The 12,313-nt window shown below is 41.4% G+C and overlaps 1 protein-coding gene across 6 annotated transcripts in view; it reads right to left on the reverse strand.

Annotated features, from left to right (window-relative positions):
- Window positions 1-12,313, reverse strand: part of LOC144495615 (DNA topoisomerase 1-like) — a 104,404-nt gene that overhangs the window by 14,306 nt on the left and 77,785 nt on the right. For all 6 annotated transcript variants that reach the window (XM_078215832.1, XM_078215834.1, XM_078215833.1 and 3 more), the window contains 3 exons: window positions 7,443-7,630; window positions 5,546-5,690; window positions 2,296-2,439 (listed from right to left, as the gene is read on the reverse strand). In XM_078215832.1, coding sequence (XP_078071958.1) covers window positions 2,296-2,439; window positions 5,546-5,690; window positions 7,443-7,630 — 477 coding nt within the window. The remainder of the gene's footprint in view (window positions 1-2,295; window positions 2,440-5,545; window positions 5,691-7,442; window positions 7,631-12,313) is intronic.

A 12,313-nucleotide genomic window follows, 5' to 3' on the forward strand; every position in this document is an offset into this window, starting at 1 on the left:
CTTTACTCCGAGAGTAGTAAGGGCGTGGAATGCCCTGCCTGCAGCAGTAGTGGACCCGGCTACATTAAGAGCATTCAAATGGTTATTGGATAAACATATGGATGATATTGGAATAGTGTAGATTAGAGGGGCTTTCGATTGGTTCCACTGGTCGGCGCAACATCGAGGGCCGAAGGGCCTGTACTGCGCTGTAATGTTCTATTGTTATCTCAAGGCTTTCAAATCAAATTTTCATAGTCAGTCACAGAATTTTGCAACACAAAAATAGGCCCTTTGGCCCATGTCTGTGAAGGCCATCAAGCACCTATCTATTCTATACCCATTTTCCAGCACTTGGTCCATACCATTGCCTGCTATAGCATTTCAAACAGTCAGAAATGTTGAGGGTTCCCACCTCTATCATTCTTTTAGGCAGTGAGTTCTGGATTCTCACCACCCTCTGGATGAAAAAGGTTTCCTCAAATCCCCTCTCGATCTCCTACCCCTTACCTTAAATCTATGCCTCCTGGTTATTAACCCCTCTACTAAGGGGAAAAGTTCCTTCCTATTCACGTCCCTCAATTTTGTACACCTCCATCAGATCTCCCCTCAGCCTTCGCTGTAGCAAGGAAAACAACCCCACCTCACCAGCCTCTCTTCAGAGCTGAAATGCTCCAGCCTAGGCAAGATCCTAGTGAATCTCTTCTGCACCCTTGCTAGTGCAATTAGGGTTAGTGCATCCTCCCGGTCATGTGACCACCAGAGCTGCACGCACAGTTCTCCAGCTGTGGCCTAATGAGTGTTTTATACAGCTCCATCATAACCTCCCTGCTCTTATATTCTATGTCTCAGCGAATAGAGGCAAATATCCCACATGCCTTCTTAATCACCTATCCACCTTTCTTGCCGCCTTTAGGGATCTATGGACTCCAAGGCTCCTCGTTAGTCCTCCCAAAATGCACCACCTCTCACTTTTCAGGATTAAATTCCATTTGCCACTGTTCTGCTATTCTGTCCATCTATATCATCCTGCAATCCAAGGCTTCTCTCTTTGCTATTCACCACATCACCAATTTTCATGTCATCTGCAAACTTACTGATCATACTTCCTACTTGTGAGTCGAGATCATGAACGTACACTACAAACAGAAAGGGACCCAGTGCCAATCTCTGTGGTTCACTACTGGACACTGGCTTCTAGTCACAAAAAACATTAGATCCAATTTGCCAAATTTCTCTGGATCCTATGAGGTCTTCCTTCTTGACCAGTCTCCCATGTGGAACCTTATCAAAAGCCTTACTTGAAGTCTATACATCCAATGCACTGCCCTCATCTATGCACCTAGTCACCTCCTCAAAAAATTCAAACAAATTTGTTAGACATGATCTCCCTGACAAAGCTATGCTGACTATTCCTCCTCCTTCAAATGGAGATTTGTTCTGTTCCTCAATTTCCCTACCACTGATGTTAGACATCCTGGCAGGTAATTACCTGGCTTATCCCTACTTCCCTTCTTGAACAATGGTACCCAGAAAAGATTTGAAAATTAATGTCAGAGCCACTGCAATTTCCTCCCTTGTCTCCCACCGCAGCCTGGGATACATCTTGTCTGGGCCTGGGGATTTATCCACTTTTAAGTCTGCTATAACCGTTAATACCTCCTCCCTTCCAATGCTAGTTAGTTAGCGAGGATGATTTGCCTTCAAAAAATTTTTGCTGGCTCTTTGATTAAACTGTGCTTTAGCCCCAATTGTGGTATCCAATAATTTTCTTGCCATCGATGTTAGGCTGACTTCCTGTTTATCCTTCTTCCCTTTCTTGAACCAAGTTATAACTTTGGAACCTCTCGTCCTCTGCATCCAAATTTCCCAGACTAGATCTAAGTTGTAGATAATAATTCTAATTATACCTTTGTTTCTTTCATTCAGAACATATTTCATTTGGATCAAGTGACTCACCTTCTTTCAGCTATTATATTTTTGTAAGGCTTCTCTATTTACTATCTTGTTCAGACTTATTTTCTCCTTAGGTGTACCCTTCACATTATTATGCGTTTTTTGTGAAGACTGAAGCAACACACTAATTTAATACTTCAATCATACCCTCTGGCTCTACAAGGCGGCAGCCCTTTGGAGACATCATAGGCCCAACCTTTCCCCCCAACTAATCGCTTACATTGAACACTGTTCATGCTCTGTGTAAGAAAGATCAAACAGCCTTCCTTAGTCTATTGTGCTATGAAATGTTCACATGCATGGATTTCATTCACCTCAAACCGTATAAAAAAATACAGTATAAACACTAGAACATTGTACTTTATCAATGAAATAGAGTGCCACTGCTCGTTGTCGTGTTTTCATTTCCCTTGACTTCCAGTCAATACGATACTGACTCCGAATTGCATCAATCTTGTCTTTCAGGCGGCGGGCTACTTCATACTTCTGCCAGTCCTTCTCACCCTGAAAGCATTAATAGATAGCATTATAAAATCATTTTTCAGTTAAGACTGGACATACCGTTTAACTGAACCCATTTTCTTTAACTCTGCAGCACAAAGTACTTCACCCTCCACATCTCAATTCCAGTTGTGGAACTGAACCAAATAGAAATGCCAAATTCAATCTCAAGTTAGTGTGGAATCTCAACCAAGATTCTATGAGGATGCTGTAATCCGTATCAGCACCCCGGGGTTGTAAAGAGGGGAAACAACTGATGTCTTTCCATCTTACAAGCATATAAAATAGTAGTAGGCCATTCTGCCCATCAAGCCTGTTCCTCCATTCAGTGTAATCATTGCTGATCCTCTACCCGTCAATGTGCTCTCCCCATACCTCTTTAGTTTCTAGAAATCCAGTTTGTTCTTAAATGCATTGTGACTTCGTCTCCAGAGCCTTATATGGTAGAGAATTCCACAGGTTCACCACTCTTGAAAGAAGAAATTTCTCATCTCAGTCCTACATAGTCTATCCCGTACCCTGAGACTGTGACCCGTTGTTCTAGACTGCTCCCAGCAAGAGACACATCAATCTTAGGTTTTTGCTCAAAATGATGGATCGAAGTGCAATGTTAGATGAGGAAGTCACAGAAATAGTCTGGATTCACAACTGAGGGGAAAGAAAAATTTAAAATTTGGAGATAGGAGAATAGGAGTGTAGTTTGAATTCTCAAAAGAAAAAGCATCTGACAAATGGGAAGATCTTTACTCTCACACAATGACATGAATCTTTATATCCGGCATTCTTTTCCGTATGCTTTAGAAATCATCAGTAGTGCAGTGCGTCATAGAAAAACTGACATTAATAAAGGTGTAACACGAGCATTATTCGTACTGGAGTTACTCAACCTCTGATGCATTGCAGTCCCACAAAAGAAACAAACAAATGCCATGACTCAGATATCAGTCACTTGAATTAACTGTGAGCGCAGCCAACAAACTCACTGATGAAGGCTGTACCTGAAGTGTTAATGTTTTTCTTTTCTCCACAGGAGCTTCCTAACTAATTGTGTTTCCTGTCGATGAGTGGAGTGCAGTGAAAGATGGCCCAAAAGTTGGCATAGAGGTTTGGCACCATTCTCGCTGTTTAGGACAAGTTAAAATGTAAGGTTTTGGCCACAAAGGGGGTGATAAATATGTGATGTTCACCTGCATATGAAGAATGTGAAAAAAATTAAAATCAAACAGCACAATGGTGCAATTCTGGGAGACATGTACATTTCAGACCCTTGAGTGACCTTCTGCTCCATTCACCATCTGCACCAGCTGTGGTATAATTAACAATTTGGGATTAAGTGCTGTCCTGCTCTTGATATGCAATTAGAAGCAGCAAAAGAATGGAATTTGGGATGCGGTTCTCTTCACTTCCATACACCAAGCTAAATGGTCCTATTAAAAGTAGAAATTTTCATTCAGAATTACTGGTTCCTGAATTTATTTCCCCATTCTCTTCCTGTTTGGGGATGCATGTCCTCCAAATGCTTACAGCTATATGCCTGAAATCAGCACCTCCGGGAATCACAGATGCTGATCTGCACTCCAACACCGACAAACTGCATTAGGGCATCCATACTTAAGTGAGCAACACTGTTTAAAACATTTGTAAGCTATACCTACTGGAGTAACTTTACTGGACCAGTTTACATTAACTATTTGCAAATAGTTAAAGTGAAATAAATCAGGCAAAGTGTTTACAGATGGCTTCGAACTCTTTGGACTGGAGTGTTTTTTTTAAATAGAAGCAGCAGTCTGGTACCATGACCCATTGATCGCAGACTAGATATGAATAAAAGTCTTCTATTTTACCACACGGGCTCACATAGTCCAACCCCCATTCTGACTATCTTCAGGCATCCAAATGCTCATTTATATAAATTTATGCATAGCAAATCAGGAGTAAAAGTCCTGACCGATTCTAATCCTCCCATTATCCAGGACCTACTGCCACACCAAGTATCTTAGCTTCTTTAAATTAAATTTATTTATATATAAAAATTATTTAAATTAATTCTCAGGATCTGTGATACTGACAACATTACATTTATTACCCATCCATAGTTGTCCTGAGAAAATCGTGGAGAGTTTTCTCTATTGAATTTTGCAGTCCAAGTAACGTATTACTGGGGGTACCCATGAGATGAATGGATGGTAGCTTATTTGAAGGGAACATCACAGCTGAATTCTGATCCCATCTGTTTTATTCCAGGCCGCCATTTCATGAAAGATGGTACTGGGTCCAATCTTTACTCAGTCTTACATTTATTTAGAGAATGAAACATTGCAATCATACACATCCTGACTGAACCACAACAGATTTCAGTAACTGTCCCTTTGTGGATGTTCAAGTACTGCCCCAATTAATGCCTTCGCCTACATATAATCAAACACATTCAATATACGATCAAGGGTCCTCACTAAATGTTCGCACATGCAATTTCAGCAGGGATAGCTCAGCACTGACCAGAGATTTAGGGTGTCTCAGCTACGCTCCGAGTTTTTTTTAAAACTGCAGCGTCAAGTTTCATAATTGAGGCTGTTAGCAGATTGAATAGAAAATGACAGATCAGATTTTTATATCACAAAAAGCCAGTCTGAAATATCCGCTTAATTCTATTCTCCAATCCCCTTTCAAGACCTTTGTTTCAGATATTTATGCACACCCTTCCTTTTGAAGAGCTATTATGCATTCTATTTCCAAAACAATTCTTATTCAGGCAACCGGATTCTTGAACCACCCTCAATTATCCTAACCTAGTCATTCTATGCCATCTAGTACTAACTCATTAGCCACTTCACCACATCCATTCACCATGTCAAAAGTTTCAATTTGAAACAATTCTATCAAAACTCTTCCAAACCTTTTCACAAAAAAAGAGTCCCAACCTACAAGGCCAAGTTAAATAGAGTGTACATGCCACTAAGATCAAGAAGGCAAGGTGAAGGTAAGAATTCTATAAATTTGTGATCCTGAGAAAGAACAAGGTAAAGTAAGGTGTGATAATCTTATATTAAGATTAAATTCATTAAATCAAGACGAAAATTATAGGCAGCCTCTGTCAGAGCATACATACCTTAAGTTTAGAGCTTGGGTTAAGCATGATGTACTTAAGTAGTCCTTGGACGTTTTCTGTCCACGATGCCAGCCACGTTACTTTATTATCAAAACGTACCTCCTTCCACCGGTGATTTTTTGGGGGCTCTGGAATCTTGGAATCCCTGAATATAATAAGCTTATTTTAGAAAAATGAAGTGAAAAACAGACAAGTCTGAACAGGTTAAACTAGCTCAAATTATGGGCCCTATTTTACCATTTTGATTCTAAGTGCTGGGCGGACTTGAAACTGGGAGTGTTTCAGATCTGATTTTTAGACACGTTCTGAGGCACCGCCCCATATGCACTTTGTGTGCAAAAATATCAGCGATTCCGAATCATGCTGCACAAGCCTGTGGGCAGAGCTTAACGCACCTGGAACCTTGCAGCTCCAATCATGTGCCTCCAACTGCACACACGCAGAAAAAAAAAGGTAGAATGCAGTTCCCCTGCCACATCCCTCCTGGACCGGATAATGCCTCCCCCGGCACCCACAGACATTGCCCCACCCCCACAACATTACTGACCCTCTTATCCCCCCCTCCGCCACCCAGACCGATCGCAGGCCCCTCTCCTCTTCTTCCCCCACCAATCTCAAGCAGTGATTAATCCTCCCCCTCTGATCTCAGGCAGAGTGGCAGCGGACCGACCTAGCCCCCTCACCCACCAATCTCAAGCAGAGCACCGTTGGATGCTAGGCACTTACCTCCTCACTAACCCTCACTGATGGAGCGCCCGAATTGGACTTATATGGAGCATGTCTGTTTCACGCTGATTCTGGATGGGCGAATGCGGTGGGAAAGCGGGAAGTGCCGGTAAAGTTGGACGTGCAGCCCATTAAGTCAATTTAAATGTATGCAAATGCATTTAAATGGCCGTCACGCCTGTTTTGGGCGTGGTCCTGAACACAGCCATTTTCAGGCCTTGGTAAAGGGGAAACCGGCGCTGAGGCGGGCGTGGATTGCGTTACTCACCTTACGCCTGACTTTACCAAATTTTCGTGCCCGAAAACAGGCACAACGTGAAGGTAAAATCGGGCCCTATATATGTGCAAGATAGACTGCTCAATGACAGCTCAGCAAACTGATTGCGTAGGGAGGAGAAAGGCACCCTCCAAGTATTGTACTTAGTACTTAAAAGATATACTGACTTCTGTGAAATTGAGAGCCTTTTACTACAAAAAATTTTTTTAGTGGATGGCTGCTTTGATATAGAATTATAACTGATGATCTATGGAACAGGGTTGCACTGACAACTTATGCAGGCCATTGGTTTTGAAAACGTCTGTGCCACCAATTACAGCATTTACACTAATGGGAATCCAGTTTCAAGCTGGCAAATCACCCGATCCACCAAAAACTTAGCAATTTGACTTTGTGTTCACATTTGCAAGGGTATTAAATTAAAATGCCAACTTAATAATGATACTTCATCTCACGTCCAGTCCACGTACACTCAGCTGGAAACATCAGTCCAGCTGAGTGTACATGGTCAGTGGAATTACCTTACTACAAGGAAGAAATAGAGCAAAAATGAATCAAGAAAGTTTGGGAAAACTGTCAGTCTGAAATGAAGCAACCAATGTATGACCGAGTTCCAAAGTCTTTCCTTGCAATGACAAAGGAAGGGGACTAACATTCATATAAAGCAAGTACAGGAGAACGTTCCCTGCCAATCTCTTCAAATAGAAGTGATTGTCACAAGAAGCTCAACCATAAATGCATGGGGAGGGGGGGCAGAAAGAAAATGGTCCAGATTTACGATTAAATCAGAGAAGGAAAACAAAATGGAAAGGTAATAACAAGACAGGACCTAAACGACAGGGTTGCATGAATTCTCTATTGTTATTTCCTTCATTCAGCATGTAAACTGCTTACTTGCTGCAGTTGATAATGACATCTTCAGGCATGATCCTTTTTTTTAGTTTTCCCATCTTTGGATGATCGCCACGACCACGGAACAGCCCCGGTGGCTCAATTTTGAAGTTGGCAATTCTCTCTCGATGTCCATCCATTATACAGTAGCCATAAATCTCGGTAATTGCATCTTGCTCTAACTTTAACTTCTGTAGGAAAAGACTGGATTTTCAGTGAAAAGTTCCAAGTTTGTTCCTATCTAATTTCTTCCTTCCTCCTGTGGGGGGTATAGGTGAATAGACACGTTTCAGAGTTTCCTTTCTTGGTATAGGACACTAAACAGCATGTATTTTCAGAGTGTTTGATTATGGATGTTCCCCAACTCTCTAGAAATCCACTTTCAAATAAGGTAATATTTACACCAAGAACCCTTGTCATTTGTCAGTTTTGTAGGCCTGGGATGCCAAGATGAATAATATTTCTATTGCAACCCAAGAGCTTGATAGAACTTGGGGTCTTGGAACAGTTTCACTTGCTTTTCATTTTTAAAAATGAATTTTTACATCTGTATGGATGATTTAACTTCTGCTCTATCCCTTCCGTTAGATCTACCATGAATTTGGCATGCTTTTCTTCATCAGCTGTAAAACATCAGCTTTAATAACAGGAACTCAAACTAAAGTGCCAACTTGCCTCTTTATAACAATGGAAGTGCTCATTCCTAAATTTTTAGTATTGATCATTTGGTCCCAGTTTTAAAAGGGGGAAGAGCAACCGAAGAGTCACGGCATGTTCTGTTCACACTGTGGGCTTCATTAAAATAAACATTTCTGTCCAATATCCACTCGAGTTCAGTCCACACCAAACATGTCAGTTTCTCTGTTCTCTACAGCGGAAAAGAACAGGCCATTCAGCTGCTTGAATCTTTTCAATATGGAGTCTAAAGGGATGTGGAAACCAGGCAGGAAAATGGGGCAAGATACAGATCAGCCATAATCTATTTGATTGGCTGCATAGTCTACTCTCTTCCTGTTTTCTTCTATCAATTAGATCATGGCCTATCTGCATCAACTCCATTCACCCACCTTGGTTCCACATTCCTCAATGGTATTAATAACAATTTTGAAATGTCCAATTGATAGACTCAACACGTTTTTGGGGAAGGCGATTTCCACTACCCTGTGTGGGAAGAAGTGTTGCTGATAGCATTCCTTAAAATGTCCTTACTTTAAGGTTTTGCCCTCTTATTTTGGAATTCCTCCACTAGAGGAACTGGTTTCTAGTCATTTACCTTATCAAATCTTTTAATTTTCCTAGAACCATCAGCGAGATCACATCTTTTCAAAAAGATATAGAGCCAAATGGGCTAAGTGTCCACTCCGGCAGGGAAATGAGTGTTTCGCCTGGTCTGTGAGCTCAGAGACAGACCTCTTCCCCCCCACCCCGCCAAAAAATGAAATTGTCCTCCCCGCCCAACTGACCAGGGGGGAGTACCACCAACCCTTCACTAAACAGAGACAACTTCCCCCACAAACAAGCACGAGGACGACCCGACCCTTCCCTTCTCTCATCTCAGGCCCGCTTTCCCCTCAGGTCTCCTATTTAACTCCCCTTCAGACCACATGCCTTGGCAGTGTCCATGGTGCACTGCCCCCTAGCACTGACACCCTGGCTTGGTGCCTTGGGTCCCAAGGAAGCCAGTCCAGTGGCAATTTGTCCCTCTTTGCTGCCAGGTTGCAGAGGAAGGGTACCCTCAGGGGTCCTGAGGGTTGGATGGGCTCAGGCTGGGGCAGGGCAAGGGGTTGACCTCACCACTCATCCTGGCATGGTGATTTCAGGCAGCCCTGAATGCAGGTTAGTGAGAATTCTGAAGTGGCCAGGTCACTTTAATCTCCATGTCACCTCACAGGCTTTTAAATCAATGCAGTTCTTCATTCTGCAGCAGAGATTTTCTATCATCCTCCAGCATACGATTGACAGCCTGCGATTTCTTCAAAGCGACTGTGGTTTGTAAAAGAGACAGTAAAACCACAGACTTCAACTTGTCAACATTGCGGACAGGATCAATAGGGTACTTGAGATCCATTCAAGCGTGAAGGGAAATGAACATAAACACAGGTGGCTGGAGCAGAAATCCATTCAGCTGTCAATGGAATCTTTTTCAAGGCACTGCACATTGAATTTGTTAGAGATCGAAGTGTTCCATTGGAATGGAGAGAGTTTAATAGATTTCAGCTCTTTAGGAAGCCACAGCAATTTCAAATCAAAGCTGTATACATACACTGGGGCTGAGTGCACAGCTGTGCAGAAGACTCCCTCCGCCAGGTGAAACTGATATCTCTGTCAGAAGACATCAAAGGGGGTCTGCTCTCACCTGCACCTTCTGGCAGGGAGAAAGGAAAATCTGTGGCAGAATGAAGTGCTGCAATGAAAGCAGACTGATCCCCCCTAAGCTCAAAATATCCACTTTGAGGAACAGAATTGAATGCAGTACTCCAGCTGCAGTCTAACCAGAGCATTGTATTCCAGCCCCTTCAGATGAAGGCCAAAACGCTATTGCCATTTTTTTCCCTGTATTATCCACTAGATTTAGTGATTTCTGTCCATGGACTCCAAAACCTTTTGGCTCATCTAGTTGCTAATTTCTCACTTCAGAAAATACTCTGATCAATCATGAGTCTAACGTGGGTGACCTCATGCTTCTCCATATTAAGCTCCATCTTCAATAGTTTTGCCTGTTAACTTTAATTACAACTTTCTGCTCCCATCTACGCCTCGTCCGGTGTCATTTTTAACTTAATGTCAATGGCGGACGTGGCTATGTAGCTCTCTATTCCTTCATCCAAGTCAGTCCCATTATATAGAGTTGTGGATGACACCACTAATAATGTTGTGACAACTGGAGTACATACCCATTATAATCTTAATCTGTCTCCTACCTCCTGACAAATTTCTTAAGTACATCAATAAGCCAACTCCAATTCCATACACTTTTTATTTTTGGTCGTATCTCAGTAAATGCCATTTGCAAGTCCAAATAAACAACATCCATAGGCATTTCCTTTATTACCACAATAGCAAACTCAAAAATTTTAACAATATTGGGCAGATATGATTTATCACTACAAATCCTTGCTGACTTGGACTAGTTCATACAGAAAGGACCTGCCATACATGGAGGTTACACTCCTGCAAAACTTGACAAATGGAGAAATTGTGGAGGAACATGTTTTTAAATGGAATTCAATTAGATCGGTTCCAGTTATGCGAGGGCAATGTTGGTTTGGGTAGTGGCAGTACTCTACAATAACTTGTGCTTCTTTTCACTGAAGCTGTTGGATCTGCTGTGTACACTCCACCATTTTGCTATTTGTTTCCAATTTCCAGCACTGGCAGTTTTATTTTCAATTTACTTAAAAATCACAGTCAATGAAAAAGAGAAAACCCAGGGCCAACAAGGGGTAAAATATGTCCTGGAAAATTTTTTTTTTTTTAAACCCCCCCCCCCATTCAGATCACTAAAACCAATTCAGAGAGATCACATGAACCAAGGGTCACAAAGACACTTGCATTCTATTGTGGGGTTTCGGTCCTCAGCTGGAACTAGTCCAGTTCCGATTGAAAATATTCGAGAGCACCTACCACACTAGTCTGCATTGTATTGCAGAGTTTCACCACTCAGAAAAGACAAGACAAATCACTTGATATCCAGTCTATTCCTATTCTCAAACTCGTTATTTAAACTCATCTTTACTGGTTCTCCCAAAATCTATTAACCTGCAATAAGCTATAAAATTACATTGAGACTCAAACCAGATTTGTGCATTTGCAAACAAGCATAGATAAGTGAACATTGCTCACGCTATATGGTGTACAACGGAATGTGAAAACACAAAAAGTCGCAAAAGACTAGAATTTTCTATATTTACCCAAGGATCAGGCCCTCTGATCTTTGTAACAGATTGTTAGATTTTAGACTGATAAAGGTCCGTAATTATTTTCCCATCTTTTAGATAGTAGAGTGACATCATTTTTCCAAACCAAGAGGATAATTTCAGAATTGAACGTTTTGAGGGAAGCATCAGCAATTTCCACAAAAGCACTTACAATTTCCAGGATGCTGCCTGGGCTTTAGACTTTTCTAGCATTATATTTTTAAAAGATTCTATGATATAGTTATAAATATGTACGAGACTAGTACACATCAAGGATGATACTGGGCCCACAGACCCAAATTGCACTTCCAGAAAAAACTAGTTCACTGGCATCCAAACAATGGTTACATTTTAACATTAGCAAAGAGCTGATGGGATCATTTAAATTTAGAACACTATTTCAAGCCAAATTTCAACAGGAAAAGGGGCACAAATTCAAGCTGAAGACAAATGTATTACTGTTAGGAAGTTCTTCCAACAAAGTCTCCATTTCTATCTTGAGACCTCCTAATCAATTCCTTATACGAGTCAATAAGTTGACTTAAATTTTAGCTTAATTTCATTGTATTTGTTGGATATCTTACTCATACTCTGCCCATCACTTACGAGAGAGGTATAGAAAGACCCATGGACAATAACAGCCTACTGGCACCTCAGCCAAGTAGTCATTCCTTAAATATGAACTTTGACAATGAATGGCGTCAGCCTATTCACTCTCAGGGACAAGCCCAATCCTTTATTTTCCAAGTTCACTATTAACTATCAAATGACTTTTGCTGCAAATTTATCAGGAGTGAGCAAGCTGCATTAATTTGTTTTCCCTACTCTTGGAGTGCTGAGGCCAATTATATGCTCCCTACTACTGCATGCAACTGACACACCTAACTAGGTCGAGAACATGACACGTTCTGGTGTTTGGTCCAATTCCACATTGTTATAAATTATGCCACATTTCTG

The sequence above is a fragment of the Mustelus asterias genome, chromosome 7, assembly GCF_964213995.1.
Source record: "Mustelus asterias chromosome 7, sMusAst1.hap1.1, whole genome shotgun sequence".
NCBI classification, from domain to species: domain Eukaryota; kingdom Metazoa; phylum Chordata; class Chondrichthyes; order Carcharhiniformes; family Triakidae; genus Mustelus; species Mustelus asterias.